Genomic DNA, 22,307 nt, shown 5'->3' with positions numbered 1-22,307 from the left:
TAGAGGTTGTAGGTTTCCAACTAAGGGCATGCACTCAGAAGTCAACTTCCCGGGTTTGTCATTTACTGTGTCTCAGTTGAGTAACTTAACCTCTTGTGACTCAGTTTATCATCTATAAAATGGGGATTTTAATGATATCTCATAGGGCTGATATAAGAATTTAAATAAGTTAATCAAACTCAAGCACTTAGAACAGTGTCTGATATAGACTAAGGCCTCTCAACTAAGCATTAGTTATTAAATGCCCATCCCTGAACCTACTTTAATCAGCTAAGTCTGGGAAATGTGCTTTCTGTTTTCCTATTCCAAACTAAAGATTTATAGAGTAGGATTATAAAACTGGAAGGGATTTTAGTGGTTCACCATTAGTTTTATTTAGAGATCAGAACTAGGTTCAAGCCACTAACCTCATTCTATAGTCTGTTTACTCTAATTTGATGGTGTGGGAGAGATGTTTAGCTGTCCCCAAATATGTATTCTATGCTTCATCCTTGAATTTTTGCTGTCCACATAGCCACCTAAATAAAGACTACATTCCCCAGCACCCCTTGCAGTGGCCAAATGTCAGAAGAACGGGACAAAAGTGGATATGGTTATATTTAACTTCTATGAAGTACTCTTAAGAGAGGAGGTTTGTCTTTCTCCTTGTTTTTCCTTCCTGCTAAACAGAATGTGAACAAAAGGCCTGGGACTGGAAAAGCCAACTTGAACCATCAGGACCACGACACTGCTCTGTGCAATTCAGAAAAAGGCCCACCCTCCCCATAGAAGTTGGGGTCCAGGTGGTCCCTTTTTGTGAATTAGAAAAAGACCCTCCTTCCTCCAGACCGACTCAACCAGTGCCCTAGGATGCTTGATAAGCTAGCCGATCATGGGCTTTGACCATGTGCAGGACATGACAACCAGAACCATATGTGGCAGCTCTCTTGGGAATGGTGATCACACAAGACAGCAACAAGACAGAAGGTGCCTAGACCCTCTATCACCAGGGAGTGCCACATTGCCTGGATTTTTACTTAAGAAACTTTTCTTCCTTCCTTCCTTCCTTCCTGCCACATTGCCTAGATTTTTACTTGAGAAATTTTCTTCCTTCCTTCCTCTTCCTTCCTCCTTTCCTTTCCTCCTTCCTCTTTTTCTTTTTTTCTCTTTTTTGTATTTATAGCCAATTTAAATTTTTATTTTTATTTTTAATTTTTTGCATTTTATTTTTTTAATAGTTGATTTACAATGTTGTGTTAGTTTCAGGTGTATAGCACAGTGATTCAGTTAAATATCTATACATATACATATTCTTTTTTAGATTCTTTTCCCTTATAGGTTATTACAAAATATTGAGTACAGTTCCCTATATTATACAGTAGGTCCTTGTTGGTTATCTAAGCCACTGCTATTTTCATTTGCCAGTCCTAACATAGGAGGCTCATTTACAATATACTGGAAGCCCTGGATTTTACTCTTTTACTCTTGGCTATTTCTACTCAGACTCTCCTCTCCCACCCCCTGCTAGATCACATTGCTTTTATTCGGTACTGCATTAATCAGTCACCAAAAGTCAATGCTGCCAATTACCTCCTGCTTTACTTTCTGTGATTTTTTATCTTTTTCCACCACTGGGACCAGAGCTCCCACCAGATTTGGCCTCATTACAATAAAAAGTAAAATCATAGTTAAAAATAAGGCAATTCTCTACTCTTAAGATTATGTTCCTGGAGGGCTGTCTTCCAGCTTGGGGATCATGCAAACTTTATGCAATTTCTCTTGCCTGATTAGGTCATTTTATTACTTTTGCCTGGAAGCATAAGTAAACATAAATTGGTCAATACTGCCATGCCCTTCATAAGCAATTCCAATAAAAAGTATGGAAAGTGGCTTGGATTACTGGCTACTCTGCACTTAAACGAGCAACGAATGCTCTTTCTAGATCCATGAACACGTGAACACTGAGTTCCGAATTAAGGAGTGGTCTTTATCCTCCATGACACCATAAAAAGAGCCCACCCAACATGCTGAGAATCCTCAGACTTGAAAAATAGAGTCTTCATATAGACCCTTTTGACTTAAAAGTTAAGACCATCTGCTAACGGATTGTCTTACCTGTTATTTTAGGTAATAACATCAGGAATGAACCACTGAATTTAGATGGCAGTGATCTCTGTTGTGTTTTTTAATTAGACAGCAATTAACTCATGCTTGACTATTGGTAGAGTCATATGCTCCAACTGATGGCAATGAAACTATGTCCAAAAAAAGCAAATTGTTATTTTATAGCATCTCTTTGCCCTCAAAATTTTGGAAAATGATCCCAAACTCAAAATATTATTTATTTTTTTAAAGATAATTTCTATTATATGATCTCTCAACACCCCTGAGGTAAGTACTCATATTTCCATATTTTGTATATGTAGAAACAGATAAGAAGCAATGAAATGTCCTGTCATGATTACACAGCTAGTGGGAGCTAAATCTAATATCCAGATCTTTTAGATATGCTTTTTTCATTACTCAACAAATGGTTCACACTCCTCTATTTCTTTGTAGCTCCATTTCAACCAGCATAAAGTGCCAAATATATCCACAGGCAGTCTCATAATTTTGACTGTAGGATGTGCCAAGCTGAGTGTTTGTTTTGGCCTTGGCAGAAGATGTCCTGATTACCTCCATTAATGCAAACAGCTCACCAACTCCTCTATCACCCTTCCTAATTGGTTCAGCTCCCTTAGGCTGCTGGCTATTATTCTCTTTCATAAGTCTTACATCACTAGGTAAGAACATTTGCAAGATTTAATTTGCTTGATAGACCAAACAACATTGTAAACCCACCTTTGATCTTGGCTGAATTGATATTCAATCTTGAAGCTTTAAAATAACCAAGTAAAGGACAAATGCAGTATATTCTCTTTTAGAACAGCTGTGCAAATAGCTTTCATGTTTGGATTCAGGCTTTCACTTAATTCATTGATGATGCCCTTGAAGAATCATATTTGTTTCTGTTTTGGGTGGGCTCCAAAACTTACTAAAAAGCTTTGCATAAAAGCAAAATATTCATAATTCTATGTGGTAGCTGTGATACAACAGACTTTTTTTTTTTTTTTTTGTGGTACACGGGCCTCTCACTGTTGTGGCCTCTCCTGTTGCGGAGCACAGGCTCCGGACGCGCAGGCTCAGCGGCCATGGCTCACGGGCCCAGCCGCTCCGCAGCATGTGGGATCTTCCGGGACCGGGGCACGAACCCGTGTCCCCTGCATCGGCAGGCGGACTCCCAACCACTGCGCCACCAGGGAAGCCCCAGACTTATATTCTTAACAGTCTATTCACTGTCTTCTATGCAGTTGTGTCTTTAAACTGGAGGAAAAAATTCAGACCCAACAGCACTCGCCATACAGTCACATCACTTAAGACCAAATTGGCCTTGAATATTTCAGATCTTCTGCTTCCTTGTTGAAAACAGGAAGCATATATTCCTTTTAAGTTCATGCAAAATTTTTTGCTCCCCAAGTGAATTATTTTATTCCTGGCATTAGTGAGTTCCACGTCAATTGAAATATTTTTGGAATTGGGCTAAAATATGTCATTTGGAAAAATCAGTTTAAAGCACTGAAGACTGGGCCATCTCCAGGTAGTTCTTCTATATAAATAGAAAAATAACCATGATTCATAAGAGTCACAGACTATACCTTATAGCCTTGGCTGGGAATGAAACAGGGCTCTGCAAGTTGCAGATATTAGTAAATGTTCAAAGTAGCATTTTATTCATACATTACCCAAAGTTAGGGAAAAAAGAAAGGAAAAAACTAGTAGCAGCAGTTGTAACTCCAATTTGACTTTCTATGTCAAGGCTTTTTAAATTGGGCCTGATAAGATTGACCCCTACTCAATCACGCTCATATGGATTTAGAAGCACAATATGCCTCAAGAGGTCTCTCTTCTGGACCCGTGTGGCTGCTGTGGAGTTTCACATGTCTTACAATGTCATCAAGTCTAACAAACTGTCGGTTGTGCACGAATTAGCACAAAGCCAGAGAAGCTTTTTAGAAGGTTTTTAGGAGGAGCTTCAAGATGGCGGAAGAGTAAGACGTCAAGATCACCTTCCTCCCCACAAATACCTTAGAAGGTTTTTAAAAATCCACAGGTTTTTAAACAGTGCAAATCATCCTACAGCATTTAGGTGTAAGTGCCACATAATTTTTGAAAATAGTATTACCTGCCTCAAGTTTTCATCCTTCTATTTTATGACTTAGCCAATAATCCACTTCTATCTGGGAAGACTTTCCCAACCTCCAACCCCAAATTTGGAGCCCCCTTGGAAATGCTTCCTTGGCATATACTCTTCTGTTCTGTTAGACTAAGGGACCTCTATTCATCCTTGTGTTGAGAGTGTCTTAGCACAGGGGTCAAATTGATTCTGGAATGAAAAAATGCCTGACTCTCCACTATGGGGCCTCTGAAAACATGTTGTTGGGTCCCTCTTTTCAAGGTCACTGAATGAAAAGTGGAAACAAATTCAATAGCCATTTCACCATCTATGAAAGACAGACACAGCTTTCTATTACCTACCTCAAAGATGTCAGAGAGAAAAAAATGAAAAGCTCTTTTCACATTTAATGCAGATATCTCAATCAAGTAGTACTCAAAAAGTATCACCTAACGATTACTGAGGAAAGGCTATGTGAGTGGTGGTGGAAGATGGGAATGAGAGTAGGGAGGGGCCACACACCCTTAGGTGGCTGTTCACTGGCCCCTGAAACAGTGAGCACACAACTGAAGAACACCTGCAGAAAGTGAGGGCATTTTTTGGTGGCGTATGGAATAGAGCCCTAAAAAAATTTCTTTTAATTAAAAAAAAAAACACCTCTTTTTCAGCTCAGCTCTGTGACCTACATTAAAAAGTACCATGACTTGAAAAGATAGAGACCCAATTGTGAAATTGTGAAGGACAAAAAAGAATATAAAAAATGTTCCTTAGAAGCCTATCTTTTCTTGAAAAGCTCTTGTTCCAAAATGCTCTGTATGATGACTGTTAATTTGTACTGAGGGGCAATGATACATTTGCAGGCATAATCCCCAAACCTGCAAGGTCACTAAAATCATATTTCCCCATTCTTCCCTCGCACTAATGTTAACAGAGAGATATGAAAGCAGACTTAAGGAAATTATGACCTATCTGTGAAAACATGACAGCTTTAAGCAAGAATATTGGTCCTGCTTTGTATTATAGCCACATGTTCCTACTTTTTCAACAACCTTGAAAAATAAATATTTAAACTCCAATCTTCAATAAAGTCCCTCTACATTTGTTGTCAGCTTTTGCTTGTCTGCTTAGTGCCTTTAGTTCTTAGATGTTGCACCTGGAGATTCTTGCTTGCTTTATGATGTAGGTTTATATGCCCTTTAATTGAAAGCAAACCGCCTTAGATAAGCCAGTGACAACAATGTTACAAGGTCCACTTTCCGTTAAAAGGCAAATAGAAATATTAGGCTGTTCTCTAAAATGAAGAAAAACACATAAAAATACACCGCAATCTGCCACACCACTTCCTTTATTGGAGATAAAACCCCATAGCCTAAGATGCCTCTTTTGTGTTTTTCCCCCCCACAGGAGTGGGAGAGTTTAAGGAACTGCAGTTCTCAATGACCAATCTTTTCTCACTGTATAACATTTCTTTGCCCAAAGAAAGACTTTAGTCATAATGTTAAATATTATATTCATGTTACTACAATAACTATCAACTTTCACCCCAAGTTCTAATATTCTAATTATTACTTGTTCAAAGTACTTCATTAAAAAGAAAGTAAAAGTGAATATGGAAGGATGACAGGAACATATACCTCACTCGTTAAGCAGTGCTTGCTATTCTTTTGTGGAGGTTAAAGTGAGTCTGTAAAATGACAGGAAGAAAAGGTGACATTATCTCTAAGGCAATATAATTTCTATAAGATAGCTTCATGATTTTAAGTAGCAATACGACAACTGATCAAAAAGGAAACAGCTGCTTAACATATGCTAAGGCCTCTGCCTGCATGACTGTGAGCATGTGAACTGGGACCTCTGGAGTTGTTACAATGTACAGCCTGCATGGCTGGATCTTGCAGTTGCATTCTTTTTTTTAAAAAGAGACAAACGTTACTGCTGATGGAATTGTTAATGCAACAAATGGTAGGTTTTAGAATTTACAAAAGTTCAAAATTCAGCAGTCTCCAAAAAACTACTGAGACATTTCAATTAATACCAAAAATATTACACTATGGGGAGACAGACTGGAAATATTTTTCCAAGCACCTAACAGTGGTTTTCAAATAATCAGGGAAGGAAAAGCTTTCAAGGTTGAATAATTAAATGCATACAATGGAGGAATACCCCTCTGGGATTACTATCTTCCACCCAAGTTTCTTTGGTTTTAGATAAAAACCATACAGCCTCTTTTTGGTTTAATGAAAGACCCTAGACAAATGGGTTCTGTTCTTGACCTCACCAAACAGCACTTACTAGCCAAATATGCACTGTCTGGTAGGCACATTAGTAGAGCATCAAAACATGGCTTTATTTTAACTAAGCATTATAAAAATGTACAGATGTACAAATTTGCCTAGTATTTCATGGGGCTGTTGCTCTGTCTTCAACAATTAGATTGCATTGTAGCTGTAAGACCAGATTTGTGGCAGTGTGTGTGTCATTAACAATTTTTCTACCAAGCGCAAATAACCCACTACAGACTGAAAACAAAACAAAACAAAGCAAAACAAAAACAAAGTCACCTTTACATTTGGTCATATTGATATTCAATGTAAGACCGCATGTCGCTAAGCAAATCATTCAAACTATAGTTGGGAGATACTTTCTAAACACCGTGGTCATAAGAACAAGGAATTTAATGATAGTGCAAGCCTATCTGTTCATTGTCCTCAAAATAGAACAGGACCCATCTTCTCGTGAATTTAAAAAGACACTGGAATGTTTTTATGGGAAAGCAGTTCAAAGTAAAAAGTACTGATATAGTTATAGTGAATATCCATATCTCCTACTTCAACCCTTTCCCACCGGAATGTGAAAAGTGAATAAAGACAGCAACATTTTTCAAAAAGTTAACTTATATTAAAAATATTTTATAAACAATTTTAATACTACAAAGTAGTATTGCAATACAAAGCAGTTCAAATATTAACTGTTCTTTAAACTGTTAAACTTTATTATAAATTAAAATTTCTTTACAAAAAAAATTGCACATAATATTTGACCACTCTTAGGTTCTGATGCACTGGCATTTGCAATAGTTTCTTTAATCTTCAAGTTAAACAGTCTCGGCAAGGAGTCCAGAACGTAGAAAGGGCAATAAACAACCCTGTTAGAGCATTCAAGTGCAACTAGCAGACTTGTGGCCATGGCAGTTACACTTTCCTTAAGATGGACTGCTTAAGTTTTAAATCCTGAAATGAAGAATCTCAAAAGGTTTAAAGAGGAAAAACTAAAAGGGACTGCCGGCTTTTTACTGTAAACACAGCCCTGGAAATTAAATCCCAAACAAGAATCTCTCAGGCATCAGAGAGTGTCAAGTGAATCAGGAGTAGCACAACATAAAGGAAGGGGGAAAAGTAAAAAATAAAAACAAAAACAAAGCAAAATGAAAATAAATGTCAGTCACTTTGAGGAACTATACTTACGTACATGATGTTATGAGAATCTGGCAGGGCCTAGAAGCAGGCCAAACAGGAAGTTCATTTATCCAAGCGAAGAGGGTCATGTTCATTGCTTCCGGTTTTGAGGATAGGATATTGTAGGGGACTTGATATGATCAGTAATGCTTGTCTGCCTTACACAGACCTTAGCCAGGGATCAGCCTAATCTTGAAGGATCATTCAAATAATTTTTGGCAATAATTATAAGGACTTAGAACTGACTGCACCCAGTGTTCAGTGATTCTTGCTTTCTGTTTTGTAACTGTTTAAATTTAAGAGCTCATTTAGGCTGACTCCAATCTCTTGGCACTTGGAAACTAGTTTTCTCAGGTTATCAGTTTTACCTCCTTCTGATGCTTCAAACAAGAGTTGCTGTAAAAGACAGGGAAGCATAGAAGTAAGACTTAGCTAGATTTTGAGCATTACCACATCAATGGATATGGCACATGCAGAAAATTTATAGGAAAACTTCAAGATGAAATAAAAGATAAAAAGCATTACATCTTTCCACAGTGATGCACAAAGAGGTAACTTCTGTAAGGCTCTCTGATATAAACGGTGGACCTATAAGATAGATATATATACAATTCCATCAGGAAATGTGGTGGAAAACACCTTCATAATCCTAACTATTTGAATGGTACAACAACATTCAAGACAACATGGTTATGCTGGATTTTGGAGTTTTCAAACATTTAGAGTTCTTAGGATGTTAACTTCTATGCTTTAATCCTTTTAAATTGAGAAGTCAACAAAAAGGGCAGAATAGCTATTCAAAAAAAAAAAAAGCAACCCATCTGATAGTCAATCATGGCTTACCTCTCTTTGTCCCTTTAGAACAATCTCAGCAGCAATGGCTCTAAGGAAAAAAAAAAAAAGGAATATAGAAAAAGGAAAAGAAAAATTTATATATCTTTGAACAAAATGAGATACTACCACTGGCAGAATACTGACTGTGGGAATCTGAGTACAAAACTTCCTGAAAGTAACAGGCTAAATTTCCAAGGAGGGTAACCTATAGTGAAAAGAAAAATTCAACAATTTTTATCAACTTTACAATAATAAAGCAGGCCAGTGTTTTGAACATAAATAACGTTCATGAAAAATATTCATAATTACTAGTAAAAAAAAATACTTGGCACTAACACCTTTAAAAGAAAGAAGACATCAGATTATAATAGGGGAAAACCCCGCATTTCAAAAGAGATAGTCTTAATATGTGTATAGCAGATCTGTTTGTTTGATAACAGTATTGTTATCTATATGTTCTCCTTCAAGGAAAATTAAAACTATCTATTTTACTTTTAGAGGCAATTGTTAATGAGCACTCCTTCACTCTTGGTATAAAACCTCAGCAAGTGCCAAAAACAAATCTAAATTAGAAGAGAGATCTCTCCGGGGGGAAACAATAGATGTCATTTCAGATTTACCTGTCTGGAGCAAACCTTATAAATAAAAGCAATAGCTATAAAAACATGTACATGATTGTTGCATTACATTTTCCAGGTGGCCAGGCATGTTGGGATATTATATGTAAACATCTTGGCTTGAAGTTTCAGAATCTGAACATTGCTTTCTTCCCATTCATGTTGAAGTAGCCTGTAAAGTACATTCAGGAAAATGAACAAAAGCATTGCAAGTATAGGGAACTCCAAATGAGCTCTATGAGCAGAATGTTCGATGAAGCATAATTTTTGGTCAGTTAAATTCTATCAAGACTATTCAGCAGGTATTTGTAGAATGCCTCTTACAAAAATTACCCTGGGAAAGAAACATGCAAACTAGCAAAAGGTCCAGTCAAGACCAGTACCATCTTCAACAAACTAAAATAAGGCTGACGTATTCTTAAAGGATACTAAAGCATTCTCTCCAAATTACACTCCACATTCCCCCTCCCCGTAAATTTTCTAAAATAATGAATTGATATATTAGTGCAATTTCTTGGTATTTTTCTTTCTTTATTAAACACAGTATACTTAATTGTGAATGTTTCTTGAGCTAAAATGTAGTAAGTACAGTGACTAATTATTAAGTTCTCTATTCTGAAAAAAAAAGGACAAGGATGACCTTAAGGAAATAAGAAGTATCAAAAGTGGAACTTTACCAACAAAACCAACAATTAAACTACCTATATTCCAAAATGCCTATCATTATAGAAACTACTCAAAACATCAGCACATTTTCTATTTCACATGTTTTATCAAAGGTGATGTTTTATAATACAAATTTCTATAATTAACTTTGGCAGATTAGCATGCTTACTAAAAATTTTTATTATAAAACGCTATGGCATTATTTTGTTACTCTTATCACATTCTTAGGCTTTTGAATTTTTTTCAGTCTCTTATATCATTTTCCTACATACATGCTAAGTGGAATGTAAATGCTCTAGAACACAAAGGAATATCTGATAACTATTTTAGGCACCTTAAAATCCATAAAACAAGCTTAGAAACGTAAGACACAACTGATGCAGCGGAAATGACAGCACAAGTAGAAGCCAAAGCTTTAGTATGCAGTGTACCTTTTTGAATCAGAAAGCACAATTCCTGAAGGTTGAAATGGGTTTTACTCTATCAGAGCAGAAAAACTACAAAGAAATGCTCTAAAAAAAATATTCTATTCTAATTCAACGTATGAAATGCCTGGATAAGTGTTTCCCAAATGTAGTTTGAGGGCTCTAGCTCAGGAATCTGCATTTTAAATAACTATCCCAGGAGATTCTGATGCATGCTAATATTTGAGAATGACTGACGTATATGAAAAGAAGTCATAGTAGGACTTCCCTAGTGGCGCCTGCCAATGCAGGGGAAACGGGTTCGAGCCCTTGTCCGGGAAGATCCCACATGCCGCGGAGCAACTAATCCCACGCGCCATAGCTACTGAGCCTGCGCTCTAGAACCCGTGAGGCACAACTACTGAGCCCGCGTGCCACAACTACTGAAGCCCACGTGCCACAACTACTGAAGCCCGCAGGCCTAGAGCCCATACTCTGCAACAAGAGAAGCCACTGCAATGAGAAGCCCGCAAACCACAAGGAGTAGCCCCTGCTCGCCGCAACTAGAGAAATCCCACACACAGCAGTGACGACCCAATGCAGCCAAGAATAAATAAAAAATAAAATAAATTAATTTAAAAAAAAAAAGTCGGGACTTCCCTGGTGGCACAGTGGTTAAGAATCCGCCTGCCAATGCAGGGGACACGGGTTCGAGCCCTGGTCCGGGGAGATCCCACATGCCGTGGAGCAACTAAGCCCGTGCGCCACAACTGTTGAGCCTGCGCTCAAGAGCCCACAAGCCACAACTACTGAGCCTGCGTGTCGCAACTACTGAAGCCCACGCGCATAGAGCCTGTACTCGGAAACAAGAGAAGTCACCGCAATGAGAAGCCCACGCACCGAAATGAAGAGTAGCCCCCGCTCGCCGCAACTAGGGAAAGCCCGCATGCAGCAGCAAAGACCCAATGCAGCCAAAAAAAAAAAAAAAAAAAAAAAAAAAGTCATAGTAACCAAAATATACATGGGTGGCTGCTTATCTCTTTAACACTTAAAAACCTCTTAAGTAATATTCCTTTGCTGCACAAAACATGCTCTGTGCTTATAATGCATGTACTACAGACAGATGGTATGTGCTTAGGGGACACAGGTGAACTTTACTTGAATTATATGCCCCCTTATAATCTGCAGTTTTCTGAAGTGACTAGATCTCCACATTGACTTTTACACCAATAGTTACATATTGCTTAACAGCTTTGAAATTAAAGTGGAAATGAGGCAATAGCCAAAGAGCAGACTATTAGCAAGTTTTCAAGAATAATTTTATATGAAGAGCCTATACAATTGAGCTGAGAATTTTATTTTTTCTTACCTCAGTGCAAGTCCAGAATTAGTTGGCATAATTGAGCAAAACCGTTCCAAGGTTTTGGAATGCTGGGTCTTTGGAATACAGCTCAAATAAAAGAAAATAACCTGTGAAGGTTGGGGAGGTGGGGAAAGGAATACAACAAAATGTGAAATCCAGTTACCTGTGTGTTTTAATGAGAAAACCAAAATGGTCTTTAAGACATGAATGTATAAATTATAACAATGTATGATGCTGTGAGTTATAGTTCCTGCCATTAATTATATTAGTGACTTTCCAAATACGAATTAGGAAATATGGTCTAGTGACGAGAGCCATGGACTGAGAACACTGACAAGAAGCCAGGAGTCCGGGTTTTCATTCCTGAGTCTACCTTTACTTGCTGTATAGCTGGGCAAGTCATAGGGCTAATAATACCTGCCACATCTTGCTCATGGAATGCCCGTGTGTAAATGACTTAATGTCCATAAAGTGGTTTGAGATCCTGGGATAAAGAATGGCATAGAAGTACAAAGCATAATAATTGGTTATCCCGGTAACAACAAAACCACCCCACCAAAAAAAATAAATAAATAAAACACAGAGATGTTTTTGTCTATACTGAGCTTTAGTAGGAGCTTTTAGCTTACATGCACTGAATAAAAGGGGTCTCTGAAAATAAACCAATTTTTTAAAAACCCTTTGCTTCACTGCCTATAAGAAGATGACCTTATAAATATATCACTATCCAGATTCTACTCTTAAAATTCCAAACAGCATCTGATTTCAGCTTTCTTATGTCCTATGAATAGCTATATCTGCTTGACAAAATACTGATAAAAAGAGCAGCTACAACATGTAAGCACATTCTTACTTATTTTGAAGTTATGGAATTTTTCATTCAGTAAAATGTCCAATTACTCAAGCAAAACATTACTGACATTACAATTACTTCTTTTGATCTCTCTTCTTTAATATGTATTAAACCTTAACATGTCTTCACTTTTCCTTCAATGCTAAATTTTCTTAAATAGAAGATAATCAATATGCACATTTTATCTTAACTGAACTTTAAAGGGCTCTGTGCCTAGATTTTGAAGAGATAAATAGAAAACATGGTCAAGAACAACAGTAAATGCTAGTAAAGTGGTCCTAGGAAAATCTCTCGATATTAAACAGGAGTTTTGCTATCATTTAAGTCCCCTACTTTTGTATAAATATCTAAAGAAAATAAGTTTTAAATTCTTACCCTATTATGAAATTCATAGTTGGACCAATAATCAGCACTGCTAAAAGGAATGGGGTATCGGGCAGGGACTGTAACCAAACATCTATTCACTAAATCAGTAAAAAATCTGAATTCCTGGACTTTGTTTCTGGATCCAGCAGCTCTATTATTGGCAAAGACAAGATAACTGCCAAAAGAAAAACATCATAATTTAGAATAATTAAGCCAGTAGTTCCCTAACAAGAAAGCTCATCACCCCTTCCCCAACCATATCCTCTTATTTCAAATCCCATTCTTATTAAGAGGAATTAAACTTACTCCAGCCAAATCTTCTGCACTATATCAGAGTTCATGGCCACCCCTAACGCTGCCTCATATGCCTCCACTGTCTCTTTAATACTTGATTGAAGAGGATGACAAAGGCTGTTTAGAAAAATGAAGGAAAACATTGTATGTCTACAGCTCAATTCGATCAGATAAAGGAATGACAAAGTATAAACATTAGAGATATTATTACAATAGAATCCTTCTTTTGATCTTTCTTTTTTTTAGTAACGTATAAACCTTAGCATCCCTTAAATTTTGCTTCAATGACTTTAGCAACAGGTTAATTTTAACACAGTGTAATTCAGTAATAAATAACAAATGCAAGCCTAGTATGCAACATTTCTCTCCACAGTAGATAATGTCTCACCAGTATATCAGCCACAAATAAGGAACTTGGTGGTTAAACATTTCATCATCAAAATTTTCTTTACATAAACGGGCTGGAATATCAAGTGGTCCTGGGATATTTAAGAGATACCTGAGGAAAAAAATGTTTGAAATTATGCCTATGTACACATGGATTACTAATGCTTTTTTTAAAAAAGATCCTGTTTCAACTAAAACTTCCTTGAAATATTTTTATACGGTAATGAGACTTTATTTTCATGTGTATATGATACCGCTTTGGTCACATCTCTAGCATCATATATTTATTATCTTATACCTACTTGAATAACTCTTCTAAAATGAATTTTTAAAATTTTATAGTCCAAATTAAACAAACCACCATAATCATCTAATGAAACCTAATTAAAAACAGAGAACAAATGAGACTACCAAGTATCTAAAATTTTCCCACAAAATCTGTACTTCCTTGAAAAAAAAATTCTTTATAAAACTTGATATCTGAAAACAATTTCTCCCTCACATACACAAATACCACTCTACATTTAATTTTAGACATGATATAAAAGCGTATTCTACAACATATTGGCCCATAAGGCACTTGTCAAAAAGAGGTCTATGATCAAATAAGATTGAGAAATACCGCAAATTAAAGCCCCCTCTTAAAAAGCCACAACACATATTAGGATATTAAAGGCTCTAAGAAGCCAATCAGTAAAAAAAATCTATTTTACTTTGGTAATTCAGGTTTCCCAATATATTTGAATCTGTGTGTATAACATTACCAGCATCTTCAGGAACAATGTTTTTAAGGGAAATACGTTGATTTTTGAAAATGACAACCTAGTATAACTGTTCACAGTGAATTCAGCAATTATTTCAAGGAACTAAGTTTTAATGGATTAGAGAGGCTGTATGGCGGCTGGGGTGGGGGAGGTTGTCTGCTGGGGGCCGTAAGAAAGGGAAGAAATGCTACTTCTAGAAGGCAGATTATCATCCCGACTTGGCCGTAACTAGCTGTATTACCATGAGTTAATCACTTAACTTCTAAGAATATTGACTTTTCTCAACTGAAAACTGCAGTAAGTAAGAAGAGATAACTTTAAATCTAATCTATGTAAGACTATCCCTATGCCAACTTCAGTAAGGTGAATGAAATCCCCAAGTTAACTTTTATGGTTATCTACTAGTCTTCAAATTGATTTGAAACACACGAAAATTACTCCATCTAGATCTTTCTGTCTGTATTTATACTAAATTTTACACATAAAATTTTCCAGTATAGGGGGCTTCCCTGGTGGCACAGTGGTTGAGAGTCTGCCTGCCAATGCAGGGGACACAGGTTCGAGCCCTGGTCTGGGAGGATCCCACATGCCACGGAGCAACTGGCCCCGTGAGCCACAAATACTCAGACCTGCGCGTCTGGAGCCTGTGCTCCACAACGAGAGGCCGCGATAGTGAGAGGCCCGCGCACCGCGATGAGGAGTGGCCCCCGCTTGCCGCAACTAGAGAAAGCCCTCACACAGAAACGAAGAGCCAACACAGCCATAAATAAATGAATGAATAAATAAATAAATAAATTAAAATTAAAAAAAAAATTTTCCAGTATAAAATTTATACTAAATGTTATATAGAAAGAGAAATGACAGACTCTAATTCTAAATAAATATTACAGTTCTACATACTTTGCTTTACAATTTCTACTCATGAAATAAAAAAGTATTTTGAACTTATTAAGAGCACTGACTTCTCCTATTAATGAGCTTCGGCTCTTTTATTTTAAAATTAAAAAAATTTCTATCAATACCAAGTAAGTATGGCAATGCTGAAAACTCTCTCACTTACTGCCATTCTCTTTAATATTTGACTCAAAGATTTCCTAAGTTAATAGAAATGCATACTCTGTAAATAAGGACTTCAAATTGTCTAAATAAACTAAGCACAGGATAGCTTTTCCTCATAATTCTTGGTGAATTATGAATTATAACTTTACACAAAAAAATTAATAAAGCAAGATGACTTAGCAAATAATGAGAAGATTATTTGGAGGTAGCCCACTTTCACATTTTTATTGTCACTTATTTATTCTGCTTCATTAAGCTGACATCAAGAAGATCTGAAGATCTTTGACCATGGCACAAACTGGCAGCATCTTCTTCAAAGCTAAAACAATTACCTCCATGCTGAAGGGAAGATCAGAACCAGCAAATCTTTAAAAGTCTGGTTCAGCCTTGAATTTATCCTGTGCTTAAGTCTGAGATGTTAAAGCAATCTAATTTAAACAGGGAGAAAGTCAGCATGGGGAAGCTAAACAATCTCTAAATTTCTCATACCACAGTTTAATTTTTCTCTATTAATTTGCATTTTAAATTATTCTCTTGTAATTAATTATAAGATGTTAATCTATATGTAGCAAAGCAGAAAGACTTTCAGGAAGAGTACTAAAATCACTATGTCAATAAACTGTCTACCTACCATAAGAGGACAGATGTAAAGACTCAAGTCTGGTAAAGAATGGTGACCCAAACTTTTTGCCAAATCTCAAATAAAACTGCCATGTTCACAAAATATTCTAGGGTGGATAGACCACTGACTTAACAAAATGTGGGTTATTTTTGAAAATATGTTTTTATATAACACTGCTATACTGTTGGTGGGTGCAAGGAGGGAGCACCTAAGAAGAGAAAAATGTATGCAAGCATTAGACTTGCATATATAAATCCAAGACTCTATCTTCACTTAGTATTTTCCACAAGAATATTTTTTAAGGAGGTATCCAGCTTAGACCTTTCTTCTCTCAGTTCTTCCTAAAATACAATAAAGAAGTATGTCATGACAAATATTTTCCTTTTGATGCTGTTTTACTTAGGATCAGCAAACTACACCTATCTTCATAAATAAACTTTTATTGGAACACAGCCATGCCTATTCATTTATATACTGTCTATGGCTGCTTTCTTGCTACAAAAGCAAGGCTGACTAGTAGTGACAGGCCATATGGCTTGCAAGCCTAAAATATTTACTACCTGGCCCTTAAGGAAAAAAGTTCGCTGATCCCTACAGAGAGATGAGGAGGAAGAAGGAAAGAGAACTTTAAAAGCCTCCGAAAAAACCTCACTCTTTACGATCTTCTGTGGCCTCTTATTGTTGTTAGAACAAGAACTCACAGGGAACAAATAAAGGTAGTAAATACAGAACTCTATATAAGCTACTGAGAAAGTGATGGTTGAGAACAGAATTCTCCAAAGTTTCTTACTCAACAACCTTTCAGAAGTTAAAGCAGTTCTCTTCAGAATCTTTTTTTTAAAAGGCATATTATTTACATTCACTTTAAAATCACCAATCCAATAAATTAAAACTCATTTTTTCGAAAATCACTGAGATTGTCTCAGGATAATTTGTTGCTACAGTATTAACTGCTAAAATTAACAATGGCAGTAATTAAAAGCATGAATCACCACGGTGTTAACATAAATTTAGTGTTCTTAATCCAAAGAATGCAAAACATTTTACATCTTGTGTCCATTTTTATTAAATTCTACTGCCCTTATAACAATTCTGTAAGAGGGTATTCAAGTGTCTTAAAAAAAAAATCAGTCTAAAATATAATCAATCCACCAAGAAATTGGTAATCTTTCCACTGAGCTACACTATTTCTCATTCCTCTACAAATCAAGAGTTCTACAAACTTACCGAAACAGATCCAAGTTACTATACTTCTCAAACCCAGGTTTAAAGAAGGATGCGATAAATTTCCGCAAAAATGGAAGAAGATTATCTCCTCGATTCTATTTTTAAAACAGAGAGGAGGGATACACATTAGGCTTACAATGTTTAATTAAAATCTTTCAAGGAAGGAAAAGGCTCCCCCCAACCGCCCTCCCAACCACTGATTAGATTAGGTTTTTTTGAGTAGGTGGAGGTAGAGATGACTTTTGTATTCTGATCTCCAAATTGAACTAAACATTAAACAGTTTAACACCCAATATACCACAAGCTCAAGTTTCACTCACCAATTTCACCAATTAGCCATTAAGCTCTATTTACATGTTTGGCACTGTGCTAGGTGTTGGGGGTAGGGGAGCTCTAAATCAGAATAAGACATGGTCCCTGCCATCTAGGAGTTCTTAGAATAGTATACAAAGTAGCTATAAGCAAAATTACAATGTAATGTAATTAAGTGCAGTGGTAGAACTATGCATTATGGCAGAAAGAGAAGGAATACCTAACAGTATTGCAAAGGGCAAAAAAGGATCAGTAAAAGCATCCTGGAGAGGCTGATGCCTGAAACATCTTAAAGGATGAATAAACATGAAACATAAAAATATCATATTTAAGAATTATGAAAAAAAAATAATTATGAGTCTTTTTTTTTACCTGCGAGATGAAGAATTTGCACGTATGATAAAAAACCTCTGCATTCTGAAGATTTTTTTCAAATGCAGTAAGCCACACTGTCCTAGCTTTGTCGTGCTGATTTGTTTCCAAATATAAAGCAACAAGGGATTCCAACAACTGGCAGTTCATGGGACATGATTCCAATAAATATTTACAAAGCTTCACCGCAGCCTCATACCTTAAGAAGAAAAACACACATTTAAACACATGAAAAAATCAATTTTTAATATGAGGTTAACTGCTTGTCAATTAAGTTTTACCTCTCAAGAAGCTGGTACAGAACAATCATGTTTGTGTAAAGTGGAACACAAGCCTCTACTCTTTCCTCAACAGTAAGGCTCTCATCTGTGCAAGCTTTCACCGCATCTATCCAAAAACACCACAATAACATGAATCAAACATAAAATGAATTATGTGACTGTGTTATTTAAACTCTAAGGTAGCCTATTCTTTTGTTTGACTATATCTTATTCACCTTTACTAAACTCCTGGTTTTCACCCAAAGGAGGTATTTCAGATATCTCCAAATTCCTAAAATTGAATCTTTCACCCTCACTTTCCTGTTAAGAATAAAACACCCAATATGAGCTCTTGAATCTTTGCATTTATACTAAATTCCTGAAAAATTAGGTCAAAGAAATTAAAGAATGAATTACCTTTTCATCTTTCTCCGACCCACTTCAAGAGGCCTTGCTCTGCTGAACGACAGCCATTGAAACATCTCCCCCTAAACTAGATCTTTTCCTTACTCCTTCAAACACTTTTCCCTTTGTAAAGAGTCCTTTACTCGATCTTGCTACTTCTTAGAGAAAAGTCCTCCACTGTTTCACTTTGCACAACTGTCACCATTTCCTCCTTGCCCAAGGTGGTATGACTTCCCAGAACTGCTGAGTTTAAAAATGAATGCCATTCTGAAACAGCACTTTTGAAGTTCACTTATAAGGATCCTATCTAAACAAATCTATCTCTACATTCATTTTATCTGATTAGCATTTGATAATGTTCTTCCTCTTCTTTTTAATTTCTTCTTGCCTCTGCTTCCAAGAAATTGTTTATATTTTCTCTTGGTCTCATTCACTGACTCAATTCTCCCTTTTACCTCTTACTGCTATACTTTAAAATCTCCATTTCCTCAAAGAAAGTATCTCATAGCTTCAGCTGGTGAATAACTTACTGGGAGTGCATATTAAAAACTGTAAAGCACTATATAATACAAAAATTTCTATGTTGATAACTTTCAAATCCATTTCTCTATCCATAATTGTCCATTTAAGGTGCACTTCCTTATTTCCTTCTGCCAACAAGCATTTCCACTTGGATGACCAATTATCATTCACAAATACCACTCCTACTACCAAAATCAGTCTTCCCAATTCACCAGTTTTCTATTAGTACCCTTCCCTTTTCCTGGTCTCAAAACCCTGAAATCATCTTTGACTATTTTTTCTCTTCTTCCCTGACATTTAATCTGTCCCTAATCTCTATATGGTAACTTAAAATGTCTCCAATAAATACTCTCTCTTTCCCAGGTTACTTTTTTTAATGCCTCAGTTATGGCTGTCAGCTTCTGGTTGGTTTTCCTACCTTTGGTATCATTTCTCTCCAGAATATTCTTTCTTTCTTCAAGAATTTCTATTGCCATCAAGCCTACCATACTTAAAAGTTCTTGAAAATCTGGTATCATTTCCACTTATCAAGCTTAATTCCTACTGTTCTCCAGCACAAAAAGTCTCACTTTGATAAGGACTCTCCCTTCTTCTAATCTCCCTTTAAATCCATTGCACCAATTCCTATCTACTTGTTGCTTTTTGTTTACTTAGCTCCCCTATTAGGAACATCCTTTTACTTCCTTTCTTCCTTAGTTTATTCAATGAACATTTACTAAGTGCTCAATACACTGCTAGACATTATAGGCCCTTGAGAAATATAAAAATAAGACAAGAGTCCCATCTTTGAGGAGGAGGCCCACCATGTCAGTCACATTATAGGCAAGCTTCAAACTTCAGCTCCAAGTCCTAATTCGTCTATGAAGACATACTTGATCATGCCAACCTGCAATAATCTCTTCCCTCAGGTTTATGGCCTGTACCATGTAATTCTCTAAATCACAGATCCCAGTCTCTTCTCTAAGCACAGAATTTAGACTATATACTAATAGACAGTTATGTGGCCTCATATGTTTATTAATTATGTCAGATGTATAGATTTTATCTTCTGACTAGGCTATATACTTCTTATTAGAAGGGAACAGGCTTTATATCTTATATATGTTCCAAAGCAGATACCTCGGTTAGTACATAGAGGAATCAAACTCACTGACTGATGGAGAAAATATTAATTACTTGAAAAAATAAGATATTATCTTTTAACTTTCACCTTGATAGATTGCTTTACAAAAATTTACCTGGTTCTATGATTCAATCAACTCATTAAACCTATGTAAATATGCTATATTATGTACATATTTAGCTGATATCCTTTGCCATAATCAGAAAAACGTGGCTTTCATAGATGCCAATGCTCATCTTACCTGATTCAATCCTTAATTTTTTAAGCATTTATATAATAAAATGTAAAACTTGCAATACATAAATTTGTTTCATTTAATTTTGAAGAATCATAATAAGCGATAAGTTGATGTTCTAAATAATTTATAAACATTTATACTTACCTTCAAATACTGCTAATAACATGTCAGGATTAGTCTTTACATCTTCAACTGCTTGCCACGGCATTAGAAATGGTTCTATATTAACAATTCTTGAAGGATTGGCATTAGACGGATCATAAAATTTTGAAGGGAGAACGTTGAATTCAATAAGATGTATGTAGGCCAGCCATGCCAAACATCGATCACTTGTTTTAAGGTGTTCAGCTACTATTCCATCATTAGCCAATTTCAATGCATTCTAGGTAAAATGGAAAAATAATCTGAAGGTGTTTTTAAAAATATTCCTAATAAGATTCAACTGTGAAGGCAAAGAAGATTAAAAGTGTTTTATTTCTTTGGCATGGTTCTTAAATACCTAAGTCAAAATTCTGATACTCACCAATTTTTTTAATGGAAAAACTCTTTAGAGATATCAATATCAGACTACCATAATTTTTATTTTATTTTATTTTATGCTAAAGTTTATGACATAATTAATGAAAAAGTTAAATTTATTTGTACATTTTAAGTATCTTGATACTCAAAATCTAGTAAGATAAAGAGAAAAGAGTAAAAATAAACAAAAAACCTCACCACACCCATATAGAAGATTTTCACTATGGACTAACTTTTTCCCCTTATGGTTTGAATATTGAAGTTTATTCTGGTGGGTGCTCAGCAAATATTATTTTCATTTAAACATCATAAACACTCTAAATAAGGTATTATCCCTACTAAATAAGCAAAGGAGGAAACAGCTGTAAACTTACCCAAATTCACACAACTTACCAGTAAGTGGCAAACAAAGATTCAAATCTAAAGCCTGTGTCCTTATCTTTCAACAATGCTACCTGTACTGTTTTAAACCTTCAAAAAATTCTCTACAGAATGTCATTAGATGCTATAATAAATGTTTACCTGTAAAACTGCAAGTGCACTTTGGCATCTTCCAGTAAATATGTGTAGCTGAACTCTAAACAACAGAGCCTCTAAAAGCTGAAAGGACAGAATATCTGATGTTTCCCGCTTGGCTGCTCCCATCAGGAACTCCACCATTCTCTCACATACGTAATCCTTTTCTTCAAAGGTGCTTTCTAGGTGCAGAAACTGCCCAAAGGAATTTCATATGATTACTCTTGCTTCATAACAATAATCTAAAACTACAGATTTTTCACATTTCATTAAGAAACTATCACATATTAAAAATTCAATTTCAGGCCTCCCTGGTGGCGCAGTGGTTGAGAGTCCGCCTGCTGATGCAGGGGACACGGGTTCGTGCCCCGATCCCGGAGGATCCCACATGCCGCGGAGCGGCTGGGCCCGCGAGCCATGGCCGCGGAGCCTGTGTGTCGCAATTTCACGTCTCCTTTCCTTGAATAAGCAAGTGGCAGCAAGACCATGATGGATCTCCAAAAGCTCACGTTTATGATCACATACAATCTAAATTGCTCAGGTGTGTGACTGTATAAAAATTTTGAGAATAGCATTCATATAAGAAATATGTGACAACATAATTAAAAGATTTAATATTTTAAAGAAATTAAGAGGTCCTTTAAAGACCAAACAACTGGGCTTCCCTGGTGGCGCAGTGGTTGAGTCCGCCTGCCGATGCAGGGGACGCAGGTTCGTGCCCCGGTCCGGGAAGATCCCACATGCCGTGGAGCGGCTGGGCCCGTGAGCCATGGCTGCTGAGCCTGCGCGTCCGGAGCCTGTGCTCCGCAACAGGAGAGGCCATAGCAGTGAGAGGCCCGCGTACCGCAAAAAAAAAAAAAAAAAAAGTAAAGACCAAACAACTTAAGGAAAAACATTACACCCTATAATTTGTGGTGATCAATAGCATTAACTTTGG

The 22,307-nt window shown here is 36.4% G+C and overlaps 1 protein-coding gene across 2 annotated transcripts in view; it reads right to left on the bottom strand.

Moving 5' to 3' along the window:
• Window positions 1-7,156: 7,156 nt before the first annotated feature.
• Window positions 7,157-22,307, bottom strand: part of ZFC3H1 (zinc finger C3H1-type containing) — a 49,689-nt gene continuing 34,538 nt past the window's right edge. For both annotated transcript variants that reach the window (XM_060112276.1, XM_060112277.1), the window contains exons 23-35: window positions 21,377-21,565; window positions 20,480-20,717; window positions 18,069-18,174; window positions 17,788-17,986; window positions 17,104-17,198; window positions 13,433-13,543; window positions 13,057-13,161; window positions 12,760-12,925; window positions 11,538-11,638; window positions 9,169-9,270; window positions 8,491-8,530; window positions 8,173-8,235; window positions 7,157-8,043 (exon numbers count right to left, since the gene is read on the bottom strand). In XM_060112276.1, coding sequence (XP_059968259.1) covers window positions 7,906-8,043; window positions 8,173-8,235; window positions 8,491-8,530; window positions 9,169-9,270; window positions 11,538-11,638; window positions 12,760-12,925; window positions 13,057-13,161; window positions 13,433-13,543; window positions 17,104-17,198; window positions 17,788-17,986; window positions 18,069-18,174; window positions 20,480-20,717; window positions 21,377-21,565 — 1,653 coding nt within the window. In that variant the 3' untranslated portion in view covers window positions 7,157-7,905. The remainder of the gene's footprint in view (window positions 8,044-8,172; window positions 8,236-8,490; window positions 8,531-9,168; window positions 9,271-11,537; window positions 11,639-12,759; window positions 12,926-13,056; window positions 13,162-13,432; window positions 13,544-17,103; window positions 17,199-17,787; window positions 17,987-18,068; window positions 18,175-20,479; window positions 20,718-21,376; window positions 21,566-22,307) is intronic.

The sequence above is a fragment of the Mesoplodon densirostris genome, chromosome 11 (assembly GCF_025265405.1).
Source record: "Mesoplodon densirostris isolate mMesDen1 chromosome 11, mMesDen1 primary haplotype, whole genome shotgun sequence".
NCBI classification, from domain to species: Eukaryota; Metazoa; Chordata; class Mammalia; order Artiodactyla; family Ziphiidae; genus Mesoplodon; species Mesoplodon densirostris.
The sequence above is the reverse complement of the archived record's forward strand: the minus strand, read 5'-3'. Positions and strand labels throughout refer to the sequence as shown.